Source organism: Balaenoptera acutorostrata, chromosome 3 (assembly GCF_949987535.1).
Source record: "Balaenoptera acutorostrata chromosome 3, mBalAcu1.1, whole genome shotgun sequence".
NCBI lineage: Eukaryota > Metazoa > Chordata > Mammalia > Artiodactyla > Balaenopteridae > Balaenoptera > Balaenoptera acutorostrata.
In genome coordinates, this window is record NC_080066.1 from 65597027 (window position 1) to 65622163 (window position 25137).

At 37.3% G+C, this 25137-nt stretch overlaps 1 protein-coding gene across 12 annotated transcripts in view; it reads left to right on the top strand.

Moving 5' to 3' along the window:
• The window catches only part of MYO9A (myosin IXA), a 283465-nt gene that overhangs the window by 190872 nt on the left and 67456 nt on the right, over positions 1 to 25137 (top strand). For 6 of the 12 annotated variants that reach the window (XM_057541959.1, XM_057541957.1, XM_007197776.2 and 3 more), the window contains 2 exons: positions 1864 to 1963; positions 2479 to 2694. In XM_057541959.1, coding sequence (XP_057397942.1) covers positions 1864 to 1963; positions 2479 to 2694 — 316 coding nt within the window. The remainder of the gene's footprint in view (positions 1 to 1863; positions 1964 to 2478; positions 2695 to 25137) is intronic. The other 6 variants (XM_057541960.1, XM_028162731.2, XM_057541964.1 and 3 more) reach the window with 2 other exon arrangements.

Below are 25137 nucleotides of genomic sequence, written 5' to 3' on the forward strand. Positions count from 1 at the left end.
CTCAACTTTTAACTCTGTCAGTCTTTAAAATTACAGATTTTATAGAAACTCTTTGTAAATATGGGCAAGAGATCATTGATACTTTATTTTTCCACTAAGAATTTTTATAGAGGAGTATGAAATGCAGTTGGATTACATGACAACTTGAGATCCTAGTGCTGTGCATTAACCTAGAGATTGCCCAGAAGTTCAGACTCTGTGTAGCATATAAGCCCACCAGAGAATGTTAAAAACATTATTTTCTGTCATTCTGATTAATTTTAGTTATGTGAGGGGTGTGCACGTGTGTGTGTGTGTATGTGCATAGTTGTTACATCCATGAATCTGTTTTGTAGAAGACTTACAGATTTCAAAAACATTAATCATTCTTGTGAATTATTCCTTTTATCATTTTGCCAAGATAAAGTCTTATAGCTACTTGACCTAGTTTGCTTTACCTTATTAATATCTATTTATCCTCAAAATGATTATGTATTAGATTGTTTGTGTGAAAGGTTAAGTAAAATTCATACTTCACATCTTCTCTTGTTCTATAAGTAATACTAGAAACATTAGCATTTTATAGAATCATATATGTTAGTGTTTCTAAGTTATAATATCTAGTCCAGTTCCCACATTGTTATAAGATGAGGTCACTGGTGCCCGTGGAGGTGAAATGACTTGTATAAGGTCGCATATTTAGAGAAATAGCTGAGACCAGAATTTGAGTTTCCTGTTTAGAAATCAGCATTGGGTGTCATGATTAGGAAGTAACATTAGATTAGTGTCCTTTCTATGCCATAGTGGTGATAAGTACATCGTAGTCTTCAGCTGGTTAGTAAGGGAGAACAAAAAAGAAATCATGGAGAAACTTAGAGAAAATGCTGTGAGTTTAAAAGTTAGTTAGGGTGGTCAGGTGCTATCAAAGGTCCTATTAATTGTTTCTCTTTTGGAGAACAAATCGAAGGTAAATGGCTCAACTGTGGCAAGAGAGATTTTTAATAACCAAAAGGATTATTCAGGACAACCGAAGATTGCTGGACTTGATTGTACACTGATCAGAAGGGAGATCTCTGAGAAGCTTTTAGCTATCAGAAAGATTGACATCTAATTAGCGTTGTTTAGGGATTATTGCATAGGGCAAAGGACAAGATAACCTAGGCCTTCATTTATAAAATTAAGTGGAAGATTTTGAATGCAAGGGCAATTACTCTGCCAAATGGTATTATAAGTTAGTGTCTACTTTAAACCCAGAAGTATGCTAGAAGGTAAGATATGATTTTCAGTGAGTTTACAGTCCTGTTGATAAATTTTAAGACTCATGGTTCTGAGTTAATATAGATAATTGGGGCCATAAAAGTACAGGTTCTGTTCAGATTTTCATCAGACATAGACATTCATTTGTAGAGAGAATTTAATGATAAAGCAGCCATATCATTTGGTTATTCAAGCAGAATTAAATTTTCACAGACTAACACTATACCATCTTTATGGTTTGGGGCATACTTCTCTTAGCTTGATAACAATTTCTTATTCTGCCAGTGTTGATTTCATTCTAAAAATTTTAAACTAAGACCACAGATGAAAGCTACAGAGAGATTTCAGAATGAAAATTTGCTTATCAATAGGACCATCTCAGTATAAAACAAAGTAATGAGGTCCTTATCACTGGGTGGCTACTTATCAGGTATTTTATAATGATTAAAGGCCCCTTCTTCTGAGACTGATTCTAAAGAGTTGAGGATTTGGTATTTTCCCTTTCTCATTATCAAATCTATTTCTTTGACCTGACTTGTTAGACTGTATTTCATGCTATACTTTTAAGACTGCTGCCATGAGATATCTGCTAGGAATTGAAATGTAATCCTGTTGTTTTATCCTAAGTGTCACCAAGGAAGCCTTAAACAGTGGAAATCCTCAACTCCATAAACAAGATGAACCAGCTTCGAAACCTGTGAAGTTAACTGGGCCGGGCCAAAGAGAGGTAACTATTGACTTTTGTTTTATTTATCTTCTATGCAAAATAGGTGCACGCTGTTTTGGAAATTATTATTCTTGTAGGTAGAGCACCTCATCTACTCATTTACTCCCAAGTGTTTATAGAGAAAGAAGCCATGAGTTAAGTCTGTTATACCTAGAGAGGAGTACTTCAGGCAGGGAAGGGTGCCTAAAAATCCAGATTATATTTACAAAAGAGAAGTTGCTGAGGAAAAGAAGGCAATTTATGCAAGTGACTTTGGTGACTCATTATGGCAGTGAAAGATGACTTCCTTGGCTATGGAGAAGAACAGTATAGATTTAGCTTCCATTCTTATTCTTTGTCCAGAGTAATGAATATGGATTGCTTTTGGTTATCGCTGTCACTTCTAGTGGAAAGGGCACAGGGGTGGAGGGGATGTTTCAAGAAATTCATGAGCTCTCTGATGTCTTTCATTGGCATCGTCTCCCAAAAACCAAAACAAAACATTGTTGTGTTATTTGTTTTATCATTTGGTCAAGCAGGTTGCCAGACCGGCCCATAAAAAGAAAGCTCGAATGGCGCGGACGCGCTCCGATTTCTTGACTAGAGGTACTTTTGCCGATGGGGAGGGGGATACAGAGGAAGATGATTACGATGACATTATTGAGCCCCTTCTCTCCCTTGACCAAGCTTCTCACTCTGAGCTAGGGCCTGCACCCGGCCTGGGTCAGGCCTCTCACAGTGACTCCGAAATGGTAATTTTACAGCAATATAAGAAAAATAGGCAACAAGCAAATCTGATGGGAATAGTCTTTGCTAATCTAAAGCTAACCTTCACAGCTTCTTCTCCGTATAACGGTTTGTACATGGGAAACCTCAGTGAACAAAGCAACTAAAGCTAAACCTTAATTTAATAGGACTTGGATAAAGGGCACTTTAACAGTATATGTCAAATCATAAATTAGGCAAAAAATATTAAAGTTATTTAACTTAGCACTAATGTAGGAGTTTTCTGTGTTATATCTTAAAAGGTCTAGAGCAGGGAGCCTCAAAATTTTTTTTTGTAAAGGGCCAGATAGTAAATGTTTTAGACTTTGTGGGTTATACAGCCTCTGTTGCAACTGCTTAACTCTGTTACTGTAGAGTGGAAACAGCCATAGGCAATAAGTAAACAAAGGCACATGGCTGTGTTCCAATAAAACTATTTACAAAAACAGGCAATGGGCTGTATTTGACCTGCTGGTCATAGTTTCTTGATCCCTCCGTGGTCTAGTGAATAGGGTATATAAAAAATAATCCAGTAGCTTTTAACTGAAATGGTATTCTCTTTTCTTTTCTTTTCTTTTTGGCTTTAAACTTGCTTCCCCTCTGCATTTTTTAGTAATAGAAAATAAACATGAATTTTTAAAAATTTAATAAGCAATGCCAAAAATGTCTCCCTGGGCCAACCCAGCCAACTAAAAGGCTATAGATAATGTGAATTTGTCTTAATCACAAATTACAACATTGGAGTTATGTTTTAATAAAGCTGCATTAAGAAAATAACTATTATCATATCTCAACCCAAATTAGGCATATGTAGTTTGATAAGTACAAATGTATTTATGGGTATAAAGTGTTTGATTTTGGAATTGTCCTGGAAAATACAATATGAGTACCCTGTATGTCTATTATGTACTAAAACATTATCACTGAGGAGGTGGAATGATATGCATTTTATTTCCGTGCATATCCTTAATTAAGTTGGGTCTCTAATGTTTTTCTTTAGTATCTGTTCATTATGGGAGAAACATTTTAGGATGGTCTTCTTTTGACTCATTAAATATTTTATCTTTGAACTGTTTTAAAAGCTGTTTGATTGTTCCAAAGACCTAGTTAATTAAAATTTTTGCTAAGTTCCAGAATATTCTCATTGTCTTTATCTTTTATTGGAGATGGACCCAGTTTTTAAATGGTAATCCTGATATTCTAAGAAAGAAAAAATAAAAACAACAACAAAAACAGAAAAATGCATGACCAGTTCTCTAATTAGACAAATGAGTCATTACCCTGAGCCAAACTGTAGGACTGTAAAAGTTGCAGCCTGTATATCCATTGATATATATAATTAGAACCAAAGCGTTCTCTTCAGTGTAGGATAAAATAACTCCACTTTGGAGGTGCCCTATTTTTGAGTTATAATGAAATATACTCTATCATATGCTTAGTTGTTAAAGATGAAATTATGTAATGGAGCAAACTAATTTTAATGAAAAGCACTGCTATATATTTTTAGTGTAAATAGGGAACATGCTTAAATTATTCTCCAAAGTGTACACAGATTTTTCATTTGTTGAAGAATTTAGCATTTATAATTGCTGTTTTGTTCCTGAGAGTTTCCTTTGTTACAAACCTTAGTCCTTTTGGTGGTAGAATTCTTTCTCTCTGAGAATTACTGAGATGAACCAGGAAGTTGGGCTTTCTGCTCGGAGCATTCAGCCCCTTTAAGGGTTCTAGCTGGTAGTCTCTGCCTGTGATTCTGTTCACCTGCTTGACAGTCACTGCATGCCAGTAGTTGTAGAGCACCCTCCTGCACAGTGTGTTAGTCACCTCTCCAGCTTTCTCACTGTCCTTCTGTTTCATCACTAGCTATTTTAGGAATAGGTGGTGGTGGTTGTTTCTGGTGAACACTTGCATGAAGAAGCTTTGCTTTTTAGAATATGCTGATAGATACTTACTGGGGTTGGGGGTGGGAAGGGTAGGGACAGTTTTAAAGTGTGTTTCTGTTTGTTTATCTTGAAAATATGCCATGTTCTAATGTTATCTGATATTGTGAAAAATGAAGTCTAATTGTTTCTAAATGGAAGCTACTGAATTCTCAAAATCCACATATCTTCAGGATTTTAAATGGGCTTGATTTTCTGGGCACATGATTTTTTAAAAAACTGGATAGTTTTTGTTTTTTCTCTGGACAAAGTGATTTAATAACTGACATTTGCTAAGAAGTGTGTCAGTCTTTGAGGAAGCCATCCACTGACCTTTCCAGTTGTGAAATAACTGATCTAATGAGATAAAGACAGTTAGAAACGAATTACCTGAAGGGGATTTGATAAGCATTACCTCCTGAGCTGGTGAATTTTTAATTAGTTGTTACCTGCTGTGGAGGAGTTGAGGTGAGAGTAGTAGTTTCCCTCCGTATGACTGTAGTGTTTTTTTTAAACTTCCTACTTTTAACTCTGCCATTTGAATAACTGTTTAGTCTCTGTATGCTGCTTTCACTTAGTTTTTATACCTACCATGTTTTATTTTATTTTATTTTTTTTAACATCTTTATTGAAGTATAATTGCTTTACAGTGGTGTGTTAGTTTCTGCTGTATAACAAAGTGAATCAGCTATACATATACATATATCCCCATATCTCCTCCCTCTTGTGTTTCCCTCCCACCCTCCCTATCCCACCCCTCTAGGTGGACACAAAGCACCGAGCTGATCTCCCTGTGCCATGTGGCTGCTTCCCACTAGCTATCTGTTTTACATTTGATAGTGTCTGTATGTCCATGCCACTCTCTCACTTTGTCCCAGCTTACCCTTCCCTCTCCCCATGTCCTCAAGTCCATTCTCTACATCTGCGTCTTTATTCCTGTCCTGCCCCTAGGTTCTTCAGAACCTTTTTTTTTTTTTTTAGATTCCATATATATGTGTTAGCATACGATATTTGTTTCTCTGACTTCACTCTGTATGACAGACCCTAGCTCCATCCACCTCACTACAAATAACTCAATTTCGTTTCTTTTTATGGCTGAGTAATATTCCATTGTATATATGTGCCACATTTTCTTTATCCATTCATCTGTTGATGGACATTTAGGTTCCTTCCATGTCCTGGCTATTGTAAATAGTGCTGCAATGAACATTGTGGTACATGTATCTCCAGAATATCCAAGCAGCTCATGCAGCTCAATATCACAAAAACAAACAACCCAATCCAAAAATGGGCAGAAGACCTAAATAGACATTTCTTCAAAGAAGACATACAGATGGCCAACAAATACATGAAAAGAATGTCAACATCACTAATTAGAGAAATGCAAATCAAAACCACAATGAGGTATCACCTCACACTGTTTAGAATGGCCATCATCAAAACATCTACAAACAATAAATGCTGGAGAGGGTGTGGAGAAAAGGGAACCCTCTTGCACTATTGGTGGGAATGTAAATTGATACAGCCACTATGGAGAACAGTATGGAGGTTCCTTAAAAAACTAAAAATAGAACTACCATATGACCCAGATATCGCATTACTGGGCATATACCCTGAGAAAACCATAATTCAAAAAGAGACATGCACCACAATGTTCATTGCAGCTCTATTTACAATAGCCAGGTCATGGAAGCAACCTAAGTGTCCATCAACAGATGAATGGATAAAGAGGATGTGGCGGGCTTCCCTGGTGGCGCAGTGGTTGAGAGTCTGCCTGCCAATGCAGGGGACACAGGTTCAAGCCCTGGTCTGGGAGGATCCCACATGCCGCGGAGCTACTAGGCCTGTGAGCCACAACTGCTGAGCCTGCGCGTCTGGAGCCTGTGCTCCGCAACAAGAGAGGCCACGACAGTGAGAGGCCCGCGCACCGCGATGAAGAGGGGCCCCCGCTTGCTGCAACTGGAGAAAGCCCTCGCACAGAAACGAAGACCCAACACAGCCAAAAAATAAATAAATAAATAAATAAATAAAATTAAAAAAAAAAAGAGGATGTGGCACATATATACAATGGAATATTACTGCTAAGCAGTATTTTTAAGGTGGCTTTCATATCGTTTTTTAGTCTCTGAATCATCTGGATGGTGAATGAGTTAATAAAATCATTTCTATCCCTTATTTGTAGGATTGGTATAGGTAACAGTTTTCTCTGTATAGTTTCTTCTACTGTTCGCTAGACTTAAAGCAATCATCTCCATGGGTATGACTCCCAAATAGCTCTCCAGAATTTGTTGACTTTATCTCCAGTATGCTAAAACTAAGTTTTTCATTTCCCCCCAAAACTCGTATACTTCTTATATTCCTAATTCTGTTTGTTTTTCTCTGAGATACTCTTCAATCCTTATCCGTGTTGAATTTTCTTCTCTTTACTGTCCACTCCACAAAAAACTGCCAGAAAAAACCCATTTATCAAGGCTAAATTTATTAGCTTATTTTACAGTAAGGGAAAAATCCACCTTGACTAGGTCTTAGTAATTTCTCAGAAAGGGGAAGTCAGGAAAGGATATTTATAGGATTTTAGGGCCTAGGCTGGTGATTTTGAGGGTCTTACAAGTTGGAAAACCAGCTGAATTGAACAAAGTTTATGACAAAAAGTTTGGATTGGTGGCCCCAGGACAGCAGCCACACTATTGAATACACTTGGTGTTTACTTATTTTTTAATACACTGTTTTCTATTTGATTTTGTTTAATTTCTTCAAGCCTGTTAGGTCTTTCTGGTTTTCAGTTTTGTTCTCGGTTTTTTATTGATTTTTTTTTTTTTTTTTTTTTTTGGCTGCACCGCATGGCTTGCAGGATCTCAGTTCCCTGAATAGGGATTGAACCCCGGCCACAGCAGTGAAAGCCCAGCATCCTAACCACTAGGTCACCAGGAAACTCCATACACTTAGTATTAATATGTGTGTTTTATTCCCCCCAAAAGTCAGGGACAGTTCATAGCATTGCCACTCTCCACTGTTTGATTTGGTAGAATTTCCCTATGAAACCATCTGGGGTTGATACTTTTTTGTGACATAATTCTTTTATTATAAGTTCCTCTATTTCTTCTAGGAAAATTAGTCTTTAAAGCTTTCTGTCTAATGGGGGCAATTTTGGCAACTGGTTTTTTCCATTTCAGCTAACTTTCATATTTATTTGCCTAGAGGTCTGGAAGGTAGTCTCATGATTTTAAAAACTTCTCTGTTTCAATGGTTATTTCCCTTTTGTCATTTCTTATTTTGTAGATTTTTTCCCCTTACCTAGTCATTTGTCTATTTTGTTAATTTTTTCCAAAGTAACAGGATTTGGTTTATTTATCATACCTACTTTTTTTTTTTTCATTCTCCACTGATTTCTGCTTTTACCTTTATTATTTTATTATGCTTTTTTTGGTTTACTTTCTTATTTTTCTAGCTTTTGAGTGGTTAATTTAATTCATTTATTTATTTTTATCGATGCAGGTTTGTAAGGCTATGGTTTTTCCTCTGATCACACTTCAGATGTATCTTGTTTATTCTAATATGTAAAGGATTTATTATTTTTTAAGAAAATCTGTAATTTTAGTTTCTTTTTTTACCCAAAACTTGTTTAATAAAAATTTTTGAGTTTTCAGATGAAGAGCCTTTTTTGTTTTTTAATTTTTGTTAGTTTCTAGTTTTATTGTATTCTGATGAAAGACTTTATGATGCTTCTATTTGATCAAATTTACTGGTATTTTCTTCGTTACTTAGTATATGATCAGTTTTTGTGAATGTACTATGTGCATTTTTTAAATTGAAATATAGTTGACGTACAATATTATGTTACTTTTGGATATACTATATAATGACTTGACATTTGCATACATTATGAAATGATCACCATGATAAGTCTCGTAACCATCTGTCCCCCATACAAAGTTATTATAATATTACTGACCATATTCCTTACGCTGTATATACATCCCCATGACTTGTTTACTATTAAACTGGAGGTTTGTACCTCTTAATCCCCTACACGTATTTCACCCACCTCTCCTACCCCCGTCCCTTCTGACAACCACCCATTTGTTCTCTGTATCTATGAGTCTGTTTTCATTTTGTTCAGTTTGTTTTGTTTTTTCAATTCCGCATATGAGTGAGATCATGCAGTTTTTGTCTTTGACTTATTTCAGTTAGCGTAATACCCTCTAGATCCGTACATGTTGTCTCAAATGACAAGAATTAATTTTTTTAATGGCTTAGTAATATTCCACTGTTTATATGTACCACATCTTTTTTACCCAGTCATCTGTTGATGGGCACTTAGGTTGCTTCTATAGCTTGTCTATTGTAAATAATACTTCAGTGGACACTGGAGTGCATATATCTTATATTAGTGGGGTTTTTTTTCCTTTGGATAAATACCCAGAAGTGGAATTGCTGGATCATATCATAGTTCTATTTTTAATTTTTTGAGGAACCTCCATATTGTTTTCCATAGTGGCCATGCCAATTTACATTTCCACCAACAGTGAACGAGGGTTCCCTTTTATCCACATCCTTGCCAACACTTGTTATTTGTTGAATGTGTATTTGATAAGAAGGTATATTCTCTATTCAGAGTATAAAATTTCAATATATATCTGTAAGCTCTACCTTATTAATTATGTTGTTTGCCTTCTGTATCCTTATTATTTTTGATCTGTCTTATACAGAATGTGTTAACGTCTCCTGTTATTCATTGTGAATTGTGGCTTTTAATATTAAGAAGTGTCCTTTGTCAGGTTCCATGTTTTTTGCTTGAATCCTACATAAATAATAATATCACAGCCTCTGTTTTCTTATTATTTCCACTTGCCTAGAATACTTTTGCTCACCCCTTTAGTTTTAGCTTTTCTGGATCCTTTTGTTTAGAGGTGTGTTTTTTTGTGCAGTATAGTTGGGCCCTGCTTTGTGAGCCAAATTAAAAAATTTTTCCCTTAATAGGTGAGTTAAATCTATCCATATTTATTGATGTAACTGATAGATTAATTCTCCACTCTTTCTTATAATGTTGTTATTATTATGTTAAATTTGCTGTGTTTATGTTACTTTTCTTTGATCTTTTATTTTTTAAAATTTCTTTTGATGTTTAGGAGAGGTTGTGTTCTTGTTCTGTTGATTGTTTACCTTTATATATAACTTTTTAAAATGCCTTTAATATTTTTAAATTTAACCAATTATACTCTAATTAGTCATTTTAAAATAAATAATATTAATTCTCACCTATTGTGACACAACTGTTGATGAATTATTCTAGTCTCTGTTCCCTTCTACTCCTATTTTTTAGGCTTTTATTTCTACTTTGTCAGAACATGTAATTTTATATATGATTCTTTCACTGTAGTCCCTACCTTTGTTTTTGTCTTAGATCTATTATTAAATGTAGTAAATTATCACTTCAAATATTTTGCAGATGTTTCCCTGTTTATCTCTTGGTTGGATGAAGCTCTTCCCCTAGTAGATTACTTACGAAGGGCCATCAATATGGAATTCCCCAAGATCTTTCTATAGCCTTGATGTTTGAAGGGACATCTTGGCTACATATGAAGTCCTTGGTTCATATTTTCTTTCTCTGAGTTTTTTGAAAGTGCTATTTTATTGTTGTCTTACTTTATTTGTTACTGTTGGTAAGTCTATTACCAGTCTAAATCTCTTGCCCTTATAAGTTATTTGATGTTTTTACTTGCATGCCTTCAGAGTTTCTTCTTTATATTTAAAGTTTAAGATATGTCTTTAAGTCGATCATTACAGATTAATTATCCTGTATATCTGCAGGACTCTGTCAATGTGTAAATTCTGGTCTTGCCTTATTTTTGAAAAGTTTTCCCGGATGATAGTTTTAAATATTGTGTTCTGTTGTTTTGTTTTTCTTGTTTAGGGACTGCAATTACAAACAAGCTTTTTTCTTTTCCTATCGTCCATTTCAACTACCTTCTCTCTGACCCTTTTTGCTTGTTTCTTTATATCATTTTATATATATTTTTTATCTTCCTGCTTTTGTCCCCTTTAAATTTTCCATTTGTGCTTTTTCTCCCTTAGGCGTCTCATCAGTTAATCTTCATTTCACTTTCTTATTGATTGATTGATTGATTGCTGTGTCCTAACTGCTGCGCACTGGCCTTCTCCAGTCACAGCAAGTAGGGGCCTCTCACCACAGTGGCCTCTCCAGCCGCGGAGCACAGGCTCCAGCCGCACGGGCCTCAGCAGTTGTGGCACATGGGCTCGGCAGCTGTGGCTCACGGGCTCCAGAGCGCAGGCTCAACAGTTGTGCTGCACGGGCGCAGCTGCTCCGCGGCACGTGGGATCCTCCCGGACCAGGGACTGAACCCGCATCCCCTGCACTGGCAGGTGGACTCCCAACCACTGCGCCACCAAAGACCTTTACTGTGTTTTTATTTCTTTCATGAGTTCATTCAACTCTACTTTCATTTCTACCCAGTTTTTGCTCTCTCAGGGTTAACTGTTCATTATCTTGATAGCTGCTGTTTCTTTTTTTTAGGCTGCATTGGGTCTTCATTGCTGCACTTGGGCTTTCTATAGTTGTGGCGAGTGGGGGCTACTCCTCGTTGCAGTGTGCGGGCTTCTCATAATGGTGGCTTCTCTTGCTGCAGAGCACAGGCTCTAGGCGTGTGGGCTTCCGTAGTTGCAGCACACGGGCTCAGTAGTTGTGGCTCACGGGCTCTAGAGCACAGGCTCGGTAGTTGTCGCTCACGAGCTTAGTTGCTCCGTGGCACATGGGATCTTCCTGGACCAGGGATAGAACCCATGTCACCTGCATTGGCAGGTGGATTCTTTTTTTTTTTTTTTTTAACATCTCTATTGCAGTATAATTGCTTTACAATGGTGTGTTAGTTTCTGCTTTATAACCAAGTGAATCAGCTATACATATACATATATCCACATATCTCCTCCCTCTTGCGTCTCCCACCACCCTACCTATCCCACCCCTCTAGGTGGTCACAAAGCACCGAGCTGATCTCCCTATGCTATGTGGCTGCTTCCCACTAGCTAGCTATTTTACATTTGATATTATATAAGTCCATGTCACTCTCTCACTACGTCCCAGCTTACCCTTCCCCTCCCTGTGTCCTCAAGTCCATTCTCTACATCTGCGTCTTTATTCCTGTCCTGCCCCTAGGTTCTTCAGATCCATGTTTTTTTTTTAGATTCCATATATATCTGTTAGCATATGGTATTTCTTTTTCTCTTTCTGACTTACTTCACTCTGTATGACAGTCTGTAGGTCCATCCACCTCACTACAAATAACTGAATTTCGTTTCTTTTTATGCTGAGTAATATTCCATTGTATATATGTGGCACATCTTCTTTATCCATTCATCTGTCGATGGACACTTAGGTTGCTTCCATGTCCTGGCTATTGTAAATAGAGCTGCAGTGAACATTGTGGTACATGACTCTTTTTGGATTCTGGTTTTCTCAGGGTATATGCCCAGTAGTGGGATTGCTGGGTCATATGGTAGTTCTATTTTTAGTTTTTTAAGGAACCTCCATACTGTTCTCCATAGTGGCTGTATCCATTTACATTCCTACCAGTAGTGCAAGAGTGTTCCCTTTTCTCCACACCCTCTCCAGCATTTATTGTTTGTAGATGTTTTGATGATGGCCATTCTGACTGGTGTGGGGTGATACCTCATTGTAGTTTTGATTTGCATTTCTCTAATGATTAGTGATGTTGAGCATCCTTTCATGTGTTTGTTGGCAAACTGTATATCTTCTTTGGAGAAATGTCTGTTTAGGTCTTCTGCCCATTTTTGGATTGGGTTGTTTGTTTTCTTGATTTTGAACTGCATGAGCTGCTTGTAAATTTTGGAGATGAATCCTTTGTCAGTTGCTTCATTTGCAAATATTTTCTCCCATTCTGAGGGTTGTCTTTTGGTCTTGTTTATGGTTTCCTTTGCTGTGCAAAAGCTTTTAAGTTCCATTGAGTCCCATTTGTTTATTTTTGTTTTTATTTCCATTACTCTAGGAGGTGGATCTAAAAAGATCTTGCTGTGATTTATGTCATAGAGTGTTCTGCTTATGTTCTCCTCTAAGAGTTTGATAGTGTCTGGCCTTACATTTAGGTCTTTAATCCATTTTGAGTTTATTTTTGTGTATGGTGTTAGGAAGTGTTCTAATTTCATTCTTTTACATGTAGCTGTCCAGTTTTCCCAGCACCACTTATAGAAGATGCTGTCTTTTCTCCATTGTATATCCTTTCCTCCGTTACCAAAAATAAGGTGACCACATGTGCGTGGGTTTACCTCTGGACTTTCCATCCTGTTCCATTGATCTATATTTCTCTTTTTGTGCCAGTACCATACTGTCTTGATTACTGTAGCTTTGTAGTATAGTCTGAAGTCAGGGAGCCTGATTCCTCCAGCTCTGTTTTTCTTTCTCAAGATTGCGTTGGCTATTCAGGGTCTTTTGTGTTTCCCTACAAATTGAGAAATTTTTTGTTCTAGTTCTGTGAAAAACACCAGTGGTAGTTTGATAGGGATTGCATTGAATCTGTAGATTGCTTTGGGTAGTATAGTCATTTTCACAGTGTTGATCCTTCCAATCCAAGAACATGGTATATCTCTCCATCTGTTTGTATCATCTTCAGTTTCTTTCATCAGTGTCTTATAGTTTTCTGCATACAGGTCTTGTGTCTCCTTAGGTAGGTTTATTCGTAGGTATTTTATTCTTTTTGTTGCAATGGTAAATAGGAGTGTTTCCTTAATTTCTCTTTCAGAATTTTCATCATTAGTGTATAGGAGTGCAAGAGATTTCTGTGCATTAATTTTGTATCCCGCTACTTTACCAAATTCATTGATTAGCTCTAGTAGTTTTCTGGTAGCATCTTTAGGATTATCTATGTATGGCATCCTGTCATCTGCAGACAGTGACAGTTTTACTTCTTCTTTTCCGATTTGGAGTCCTTTTATTTCTTTTTCTTCTCTGATTGCCATGGTTAAAACTTCCAAAACTATGTTGAATAATAGTGGTGAGAGTGAGCAACCTTGTCTTGTTCCTGATCTTAGTGGAAATGGTTTCAGTTTTTCACCATTGAGAACGATGTTGGCTCTGGGTTTGTCATATATGGCCTTTGTTATGTTGAGGTAGCTTCCCTCTGTGCCTACTTTCTAGAGGGTTTTTATCATAAATGGGTGTTGAATTTTGTCAAAAGCTTTTTCTGCATCTGTTGAGATGATCATATAGTTTTTCTCCTTCAGTTTGTTAATATGGTTTATCACATTGATTTGCATATATTGAAGAATCCTTGCATTCCTGGGATAAACCCCACTTGATCATGGTGTATGATCCTTTTAATGTGCTGTTGGATTTTATTTGCTAGTCTTTTGTTGAGGATTTTTGCATCCATGTTCATCAGTGATATTGGCCTGTAGTTTTCTTTCTTTGTGACATCTTTGTCTGGTTTTGGTATCAGGGTGATGGTGGCCTCCTAGAATGAGTTTGGGAGTGTTCGTCCCTCTGCTGTATTTCAGAAGAGTTTGAGAAGGATAGGTGTTAGCTCTTCTCTAAATGTTTGATAGAATTCGCCTGTGAAGCCATCTGGGTCTGGGCTTTTGTTTGTTGGAAGATTTTTAATCACAGTCTCAATTTCAGTGCTTGTAATGGCTCTGTTTATATTTTCTGTTTCTTCCTGGTTCAGTCTCGGAAGGTTGTGCTTTTCTAAGAACTTGTCCATTTCTTCCAGGTTGTCCATTTTGTTGTCATAGAGTTGCTTGTAGTAATCTCTCATGATTCTTTGTATCTCTGCAGTGTTAGTTGTTACTTCTCCTTTTTCATTTCTAATTCTATTGATTTGAGTCTTCTCCCTTTTTATCTTGATTAGTCTGGCTAATGGTTTATCAATTTGTTTATCTTTTCTAAGAACCACCTTTTAGTTTTATTGATCTTGGCTATTGATTTCTTTGTTCCAATTTCATTTCTTTCTTTTTTTTTTAACATATTTATTGGAGTATAATTGCTTTACAATGGTGTGTTAGTTTCTGCTTTATAACAAAGTGAATCAATTATACATATACATATGTTCCGATATCTCTTCCCTCTTGCATCTCCCTCCCTCCCACCCTCCCTATCCCACCCCTCTAGGTGGTAACAAAGCCCCGAGCTGATCTCCCTGTGCTATGCGGCTGCTTCCCACTATCTATCTATTTTACGTTTGGTAGTGTATATATGTCCATGCCACTCTCTCACTTTGTCACAGCTTACCCTTCCCTCTCCCCCTCCCCATATCCTCAAGTCCATTCTCTAGTACGTCTGTGTCTTTATTCCTGTCTTGCCCCTAGGTTCTTCATGACCTTTTTTTTTTTATTCTTAGATTCCATATATATGTGTTAGCATATGGTATTTCTTTTTCTCTTTCTGACTTACTTCTCTCTGTATGACAGACTCTAGGTCCATCCACCTCACTACAAATAACTCAGTTTCGTTCCTTTTTATGGCTGAGTAATATTCCATTGTATATATGTGCCACATCTTCTTTATCCATTCATCTGTTGATGAACACTTAGGTTGCTTCCATGTCCTGGCTATTGTAAATAGAGCTGCAGTGAACATTGTGGTACATGACTCTTTTTGAATTCTGGTTTTCTCAGGGTATATGCCCAGTAGTGGGATTGCTGGGTCATATGGTAGTTCTATTTTAAGTTTTTTAAGGAACCTCCATACTGTTCTCCATAGTGGCTGTATCAATTTACATTCCCACCAACAGTGCAAGAGTGTTCCCTTTTCTCCACACCCTCTCCAGCACTTATTGTTTGTAGATTTTTTGATGATGCCCATTCTGACTGGTGTGAGATGATATCTCATTGTAGTTTTGATTTGCATTTCTCTAATGATTAGTGATGTTGAGCATTCTTTCATGTGTTTGTTGGCAATCTGTATATCATCTTTGGAGAAATGTCTGTTTAGGTCTTCTGCCCATTTTTGGATTGGGTTGTTTGTTTTTTTGATATTGAGCTGCATGAGCTGCTTGTAAATCTTAGAGATGAATCCTTTGTCAGTTGCTTCATTTGCAAATATTTTCTCCCATTCTGAGGGTTGTCTTTTGGTCTTGTTTATGGTTTCCTTTGCTGTGCAAAAGCTTTTAAGTTTCATTAGGTCCCATTTGTTTATTTTTGTTTTTATTTCCATTTCTCTAGGAGGTGGGTCAAAAAGGATCTCACTGTGATTTATGTCATAGAGTGTTCTGCCTGTGTTTTCCTCTAAGAGTTTGATAGTGTCTGGCCTTACATTTAGGTCTTTAATCCATTTTGAGTTTATTTTTGTGTATGGTGTTAGGGAGTGTTCTAATTTCATACTTTTACATGTAGCTGTCCAGTTTTCCCAGCACCACTTATTGAAGAGGCTGTCTTTTCTCCACTGTATATTCTTGCCTCCTTTATCAAAAGATAAGGTGACCATATGTGTGTGGGTTTATCTCTGGACTTTCTATCCTGTTCCATTGATCTATATTTCTGTTTTTGTACCAGTACCATACTGTCTTGATTACTGTAGCTTTGTAGTATAGTCTGAAGTCAAGGAGCCTGATTCCTCCAGCTCTGTTTTTCGTTCTCAAGATTGCTTTGGCTATTCGGGGTCTTTTGTGTTTCCACACAAATTGTGAAATTTTTTGTTCTAGTTCTGTGAAAAACGCCAGTGGTAGTTTGATAGAGATTGCATTAAATCTGTAGATTGCTTTGGGTAGTATAGTCATTTTCACAGTGTTGATCCTTCCAATCCAAGAACATGGTATATCTCTCCATCTGTTTGTATCATCTTCAGTTTCTTTCATCAGTGTCTTATAGTTTTCTGCATACAGGTCTTGTGTCTCCTTAGGTAGGTTTATTCGTAGGTATTTTATTCTTTTTGTTGCAATGGTAAATAGGAGTGTTTCCTTAATTTCTCTTTCAGAATTTTCATCATTAGTGTATAGGAGTGCAAGAGATTTCTGTGCATTAATTTTGTATCCCGCTACTTTACCAAATTCATTGATTAGCTCTAGTAGTTTTCTGGTAGCATCTTTAGGATTATCTATGTATAGCATCCTGTCATCTGCAGACAGTGACAGTTTTACTTCTTCTTTTCCGATTTGGAGTCCTTTTATTTCTTTTTCTTCTCTGATTGCCATGGTTAAAACTTCCAAAACTATGTTGAATAATAGTGGTGAGAGTGAGCAACCTTGTCTTGTTCCTGATCTTAGTGGAAATGGTTTCAGTTTTTCACCATTGAGAACGATGTTGGCTCTGGGTTTGTCATATATGGCCTTTGTTATGTTGAGGTAGCTTCCCTCTGTGCCTACTTTCTAGAGGGTTTTTATCATAAATGGGTGTTGAATTTTGTCAAAAGCTTTTTCTGCATCTGTTGAGATGATCATATGGTTTTTCTCCTTCAGTTTGTTAATATGGTTTATCACATTGATTTGCATATATTGAAGAATCCTTGCATTCCTGGGATAAACCCCACTTGATCATGGTGTATGATCCTTTTAATGTGCTGTTGGATTTTATTTGCTAGTCTTTTGTTGAGGATTTTTGCATCCATGTTCATCAGTGATATTGGCCTGTAGTTTTCTTTCTTTGTGACATCTTTGTCTGGTTTTGGTATCAGGGTGATGGTGGCCTCCTAGAATGAGTTTGGGAGTGTTCGTCCCTCTGCTGTATTTCAGAAGAGTTTGAGAAGGATAGGTGTTAGCTCTTCTCTAAATGTTTGATAGAATTCGCCTGTGAAGCCATCTGGGTCTGGGCTTTTGTTTGTTGGAAGATTTTTAATCACAGTCTCAATTTCAGTGCTTATAATGGCTCTGTTTATATTTTCTGTTTCTTCCTGGTTCAGTCTCGGAAGGTTGTGCTTTTCTAAGAACTTGTCCATTTCTTCCAGGTTGTCCATTTTGTTGTCATAGAGTTGCTTGTAGTAATCTCTCATGATTCTTTGTATCTCTGCAGTGTTAGTTGTTACTTCTCCTTTTTCATTTCTAATTCTATTGATTTGAGTCTTCTCCCTTTTTATCTTGATTAGTCTGGCTAATGGTTTATCAATTTGTTTATCTTTTCTAAGAACCACCTTTTAGTTTTATTGATCTTGGCTATTGATTTCTTTGTTCCAATTTCATTTCTTTCTTTTTTTTTAACATATTTATTGGAGTATAATTGCTTTACAATGGTGTGTTAGTTTCTGCTTTATAACAAAGTGAATCAATTATACATATACATATGTTCCGATATCTCTTCCCTCTTGCATCTCCCTCCCTCCCACCCTCCCTATCCCACCCCTCTAGGTGGTAACAAAGCCCCGAGCTGATCTCCCTGTGCTATGCGGCTGCTTCCCACTATCTATCTATTTTACGTTTGGTAGTGTATATATGTCCATGCCACTCTCTCACTTTGTCACAGCTTACCCTTCCCTCTCCCCCTCCCCATATCCTCAAGTCCATTCTCTAGTACGTCTGTGTCTTTATTCCTGTCTTGCCCCTAGGTTCTTCATGACCTTTTTTTTTTTATTCTTAGATTCCATATATATGTGTTAGCATATGGTATTTCTTTTTCTCTTTCTGACTTACTTCTCTCTGTATGACAGACTCTAGGTCCATCCACCTCACTACAAATAACTCAGTTTCGTTCCTTTTTATGGCTGAGTAATATTCCATTGTATATATGTGCCACATCTTCTTTATCCATTCATCTGTTGATGAACACTTAGGTTGCTTCCATGTCCTGGCTATTGTAAATAGAGCTGCAGTGAACATTGTGGTACATGACTCTTTTTGAATTCTGGTTTTCTCAGGGTATATGCCCAGTAGTGGGATTGCTGGGTCATATGGTAGTTCTATTTTAAGTTTTTTAAGGAACCTCCATACTGTTCTCCATAGTGGCTGTATCAATTTACATTCCCACCAACAGTGCAAGAGTGTTCCCTTTTCTCCACACCCTCTCCAGCACTTATTGTTTGTAGATTTTTTGATGATGCCCATTCTGACTGGTGTGAGATGATATCTCATTGTAGTTTTGATTTGCATTTCTCTAATGATTAGTGATGTTGAGCATTCTTTCATGTGTTTGTTGGCAATCTGTATATCATCTTTGGAGAAATGTCTGTTTAGGTCTTCTGCCCATTTTTGGATTGGGTTGTTTGTTTTTTTGATATTGAGCTGCATGAGCTGCTTGTAAATCTTAGAGATGAATCCTTTGTCAGTTGCTTCATTTGCAAATATTTTCTCCCATTCTGAGGGTTGTCTTTTGGTCTTGTTTATGGTTTCCTTTGCTGTGCAAAAGCTTTTAAGTTTCATTAGGTCCCATTTGTTTATTTTTGTTTTTATTTCCATTTCTCTAGGAGGTGGGTCAAAAAGGATCTCACTGTGATTTATGTCATAGAGTGTTCTGCCTGTGTTTTCCTCTAAGAGTTTGATAGTGTCTGGCCTTACATTTAGGTCTTTAATCCATTTTGAGTTTATTTTTGTGTATGGTGTTAGGGAGTGTTCTAATTTCATACTTTTACATGTAGCTGTCCAGTTTTCCCAGCACCACTTATTGAAGAGGCTGTCTTTTCTCCACTGTATATTCTTGCCTCCTTTATCAAAAGATAAGGTGACCATATGTGTGTGGGTTTATCTCTGGACTTTCTATCCTGTTCCATTGATCTATATTTCTGTTTTTGTACCAGTACCATACTGTCTTGATTACTGTAGCTTTGTAGTATAGTCTGAAGTCAAGGAGCCTGATTCCTCCAGCTCTGTTTTTCGTTCTCAAGATTGCTTTGGCTATTCGGGGTCTTTTGTGTTTCCACACAAATTGTGAAATTTTTTGTTCTAGTTCTGTGAAAAATGCCAGTGGTAGTTTGATAGAGATTGCATTAAATCTGTAGATTGCTTTGGGTAGTATAGTCATTTTCACAGTGTTGATCCTTCCAATCCAAGAACATGGTATATCTCTCCATCTGTTTGTATCATCTTCAGTTTCTTTCATCAGTGTCTTATAGTTTTCTGCATACAGGTCTTGTGTCTCCTTAGGTAGGTTTATTCGTAGGTATTTTATTCTTTTTGTTGCAATGGTAAATAGGAGTGTTTCCTTAATTTCTCTTTCAGAATTTTCATCATTAGTGTATAGGAGTGCAAGAGATTTCTGTGCATTAATTTTGTATCCCGCTACTTTACCAAATTCATTGATTAGCTCTAGTAGTTTTCTGGTAGCATCTTTAGGATTATCTATGTATGGCATCCTGTCATCTGCAGACAGTGACAGTTTTACTTCTTCTTTTCCGATTTGGAGTCCTTTTATTTCTTTTTCTTCTCTGATTGCCATGGTTAAAACTTCCAAAACTATGTTGAATAATAGTGGTGAGAGTGAGCAACCTTGTCTTGTTCCTGATCTTAGTGGAAATGGTTTCAGTTTTTCACCATTGAGAACGATGTTGGCTCTGGGTTTGTCATATATGGCCTTTGTTATGTTGAGGTAGCTTCCCTCTGTGCCTACTTTCTAGAGGGTTTTTATCATAAATGGGTGTTGAATTTTGTCAAAAGCTTTTTCTGCATCTGTTGAGATGATCATATGGTTTTTCTCCTTCAGTTTGTTAATATGGTTTATCACATTGATTTGCATATATTGAAGAATCCTTGCATTCCTGGGATAAACCCCACTTGATCATGGTGTATGATCCTTTTAATGTGCTGTTGGATTTTATTTGCTAGTCTTTTGTTGAGGATTTTTGCATCCATGTTCATCAGTGATATTGGCCTGTAGTTTTCTTTCTTTGTGACATCTTTGTCTGGTTTTGGTATCAGGGTGGTGGTGGCCTCATAGAATGAGTTTGGGAGTGGTCCTCCCTCTGCTATATTTTGGAAGATTTTGAGAAGGATAGGTGTTCGTTCTTCTCTAAATGTTTGATGGAATTCGCCTGTGAAGCCATCTGGTCCTGGGCTTTTGTCTGTTGGAAGATTTTTAATCACAGTTTCAATTTCAGTGCTTGTGCTTGTCTGTTCATATTTTCTATTTCTTCCTGGTTCAGTCTCGGCAGGTTGTGCATTTCTAAGGATTTGTCCATTTCTTCCAGGTTGTCCGTTTTATTGGCATAGAGTTGCTTGTAGTAATCTCTCATGATCCTTTGAATTTCTGCAGTGTCAGTTGTTACTTCTCCTTTTTCATTTCTAATTTTATTGATTTGAGTCTTCTTGCTTGTTTTCTTGATAGTCTGGCTAATGGTTTATCAATTTTGTTTATCTTCTCAAAGAACCAGCTTTTAGTTTTATTGATCTTTGCTATCATTTCTTTTTCATTTATTTCTGCTCTGATCTTTATGATTTCTTTCCTTCTGCCAGCTTTGGGGTTTTTTTGTTCTTCTTTCTCTAATTGCTTTAGGTGAAAGGTTAGGTTGTTTACTTGAGATGTTTCCTGTTTCTTAAGGTAGGATTGTATTGCTATAAACTTCCCTCTTAGAACTGCTTTTGTTGCATCCCATAGGTTTTGGGTCGTCGTGTCTCCATTGTCAATTGTTTCTAGGTATTTTTTGATTTCCTCTTTGATTTCTTCAGTGATCACTTGGTTATTAAGTAGTGTATTGTTTAGCCTCCATGTGTTTGTAATTTTTACAGATCTTTTCCTGTAATTGATATCTAGTCTCATAGCGTTGTGGTCAGAAAAGATACTTGATACGATTTCAATTTTCTTAAATTTACCAAGGCTTGATTTGTGACCCAAGGTATGATCTATCCTGGAGAATGTTCCATGAGCACTTGAGAAGAATGTGTATTCTCTTGTTTTTGGATGGAATGTCCTATAAATGTCAATTAAGTCCATCTTGTTTAATGTATCATTTAAAGCTTGTGTTTCCTTATTTATTTTCATTTTGGATGACCTGTCCATTGGTGTAAGTGAGGTGTTAAAGTCTTCCACTATTATTGTGTTACTGTCAATTTCCTCTTTTATAGCTGTTAGGACTTGCCTTATGTATTGAGGTGCTCCTATGTTGGGTGCATATATATTTATAATTGTTATATCTTCTTCTTGGATTGGTCCCTTGATCATTATGTAGTGTCCTTCCTTGTCTCTTGTAACAATCTTTATTTTAATGTCTATTTAATCTGATATGAGTGTAGCTACTCCAGCTTTCTTTTGATTTCCATTTGCATGGAATATCTTTTTCCGTCCCCTCACTTTCAGTCTGTATGTGTCCCTAGGTCTGAAACGGGTCTCTTGTAGACAGCATATAGATGGGTCTTGTTTTTGTATCCATTCAGCAAGCCTGTGTCTTTTGGTTGGAGCATTTAATCCATTCACATTTAAGGTAATTATCGATATGTATGTTCCTATTACCACTTTCTTAATTGTTTTGGGTTTGTTTTTGTAGATCCTTTTTTTCTCTTGTGTTTCCCACTTAAAGAAGTTCCTTTAGCATTTGTTGTAGGGCTGGTTTGGTGGCGCTGAGTTCTCTTAGCTTTTGCTTGTCTGTAAAGCTTTTGATTTCTCCATTGAATCTCTATGAGAGCCTTGCCGGGTAGAGTAATCTTGGTTGTAGTTTCTTCCCTTTCATCACTTTAAGTATATCATGCTACTCCCTTCTGGCTTGTAGAGTTTCTGCTGAGAACTCAGTTGTTAACCTTATGGGAGTTCCCTTGTATGTTATTTATCGTTTTTCCCTTGCTGCTTTCAATAATTTTTCTGTGTCTTTAATTTTTGCCAATTTGATTACTATGTTTCTCGGCATGTTTCTCCTTGGGTTTATCCTGTATGGGACTCGTGCTTACCGGACTTGGGTGGCTATTTCCTTTCCCATGTTAGGGAAGTTTTCCACTATAATCTCTTCAAATATTTTCTCGGGTCCTTTCTCTCTCTCTTCTCCTTCTGGGACCCCTGTAATGCGAATGTTGTTGCGTTTAATGTTGTCCCAGAGGTCTCTTAGGCTGTCTTCATTTCTTTTCATTCTTTTTTCTTTATTCTGTTCCACAGCATTGAATTCCACCATTGTCTTCCAGGTCACTTATCCGTCCTTCTGTCTCAGTTATTGTGCTATTGATTCCTTCTAGTGTAGTTTTCATTTCAGTTATTGTATTGTTCATCTTTGTTTATTTGTTCTTTAATTCTTCTAGGTCTTTGTTAAACATTTCTTGCATCTTCTCGATCTTTGCCTCCATTTTTTTCCCGAGGTCCTGGATCATCTTCACTATCATTATTCTGAATTCTTTTTCTGGAAGGTTGCCTATCTCCACTTCATTTAGTTGTTTTTCTGGGGTTTTATCTTGTTCCTTCCTCTGTTACATAGCCCTCTGCCTTTTCATCTTGTCTATCTTTCTGTGAATGTGGTTTTTGTCCCACAGGCTGCAGGGTTGTAGTTCTTCTTGCTTCTGCTGTCTGCCCTCTGGTGGATGAGGCTATCTAAGAGGCTTGATGGGAGGGACTGGTGGTGGGTAGAACTGAGTGTTGCTCTGGTGGGCAGAGCTCAGTAAAACTTTAACCCACTTGACTGTTGATGGGTGGGGCTGGGTTCCCTCCCTGTTGGTTGTTTGGCCTGAGGCAACCCAACACTGGAGCCTACCTGGGCTCTTTGGTGGGGCTAATGACAGACTCTGGGAGGGCTCACGTCCAGGAGTACTTCCCAGAACTTCTGCTGTCAGTGTCCTTGTCCCCTCAGTGAGCCACAGCCCCCACCCCCGCCTATGCAGGAGACCCTCCAACACTAGCAGGTAGGTCTGGTTCAGTCTCCCCTGGGGTCACTGCTCCTTCCCCTGGGTCCTGATGCGCACACTACTTTGTGTGTGCCCTCCAAGAGTGGAGTCTCTGTTTCCCCCAGTCCTGTCAAAGTCCTGCAATCAATTCCCACTAGGCTTCAAAGCCGGATTCTCTAGGAATTCCTCCTCCCGTTGCCAGACCCCCAGGTAGGGAAGCCTGACGTGGGGTTCCGAACCTTCTCTCCAGTGGGTGGACTTCTGTGGTATAAGTGTTTTCCAGTATGTGAGTCACCCACCCAGCAGTTATGGGATTTGATTTTACTGAGAATGCACCCCTCCTGCCGTCTCATTGTGGCTTCTCCTTTGTCTTTGGATGTGGGGTATCTTTTTTGGTGAGTTCCAGTGTCTTCCTGTCGATGATTGTCCAACAGGTAGTTGTGATTCTGGTGTTCTTGCACGAGGGAGTGAGAGCACGTCCTTCTACTCTGCCATCTTGGTTCCTTTCCTCATCCCATAGGTTATGGGTCATTGTGTTTTCATTGTCATCTGTTTCTAGGTATTTTTTTATTTCTTCTTTGATTTCTTCAGTGATCTCTTGGTTATTTAGTAGTGTATTATTTAGTAGTGTATTGTTTAGCCTCCATGTGTTTGTATTTTTCACAGATTTTTTTCCTCTAATTGATATCTAGTCTCATAGCGTTGTGGTTGCAAAAGGTACTTGATATGATTTCAATTTACTCAAATTTACCAAGGCTTGATTTATGACCCAAGATATGATCTATCCTGGAGAATGTTCCATCAGCACTTGAGAAGAACATGTATTTTGTTGGTTTTGAATGGAATGTCCTATAAATATCAATTAAGTCCATCTTGTTTAATGTACCATTTAAAGCTTGTGTTTCCTTACTTATTTTCAATTTGGATGATCTGTCCTTTGGTGAAAGTGGGGTGTTAAAGTCCCCTACTATGTTTGTGTTACTGTCGATTTCCCCTTTTATGGCTGTTAGCATTTGCCTTATGTATTGAGGTGTTCCTATGTTGGGTGCAAAAATATTTACAATTGTTATATCTTCTTCTTGGATTGATCCCTTGATCATTATGTAGTGTCCTTCTTTGTCTCTTGTAATAGTCTTTATTTTAAAGTCTATTTTGTCTGATACGAGTATTGCTACTCCAGCTTTCTTTTGATTTTCATTTGCATGGAGTATCTTTTTCCATCCCCTCACTTTCAGTCTGTATGTGTCCCTAGGTCTGAAATGGGTCTCTTGTAGACAGCATATATGTGGGTCTTGTTTTTGTATCCATTCAGCCAGTCTGTGTCTTTTGATGGGAGCATTTAATCCATTTACATTTAAGGTAATTATCGATATGTATGTTCCTATTACCATTTTCTTAATTGTTTTGGGTTTGTTATTGTAGGTCTTTTCCTTCTCTTGTGTTTCCTGCCTAGAAGTTCCTTTAGCATTTGTTGTAAAGCTGGTTTGGTAGTGCTGAATTCTCTTAACTTTTGCTTGTCTATAAAGGTTTTAATTTCTCCATCGAATCTGAATGAGATCCTTGCTGGGTAGAGTAATCTTGGTTGTAGGTTTTTCCCTTTCCTCACTTTAAATATGTCCTGTTGCTCCCTTCTGGCTTGCAGAGTTTCTGCTGAAAGATCAGCTGTTAACCTTACGGGGTTTTCTTGTATGTTATTTGTTGTTTTTCCCTTGCTGCTTTTAATAGTTTTTCTTTGTGTTTAATTTTTGATATTTTGATTAATATATGTCTTGGAGTGTTTCTCCTTGGATTTATCCTGTATGGGATTCTCTGTGCTTCCTGAACTTGATTGACT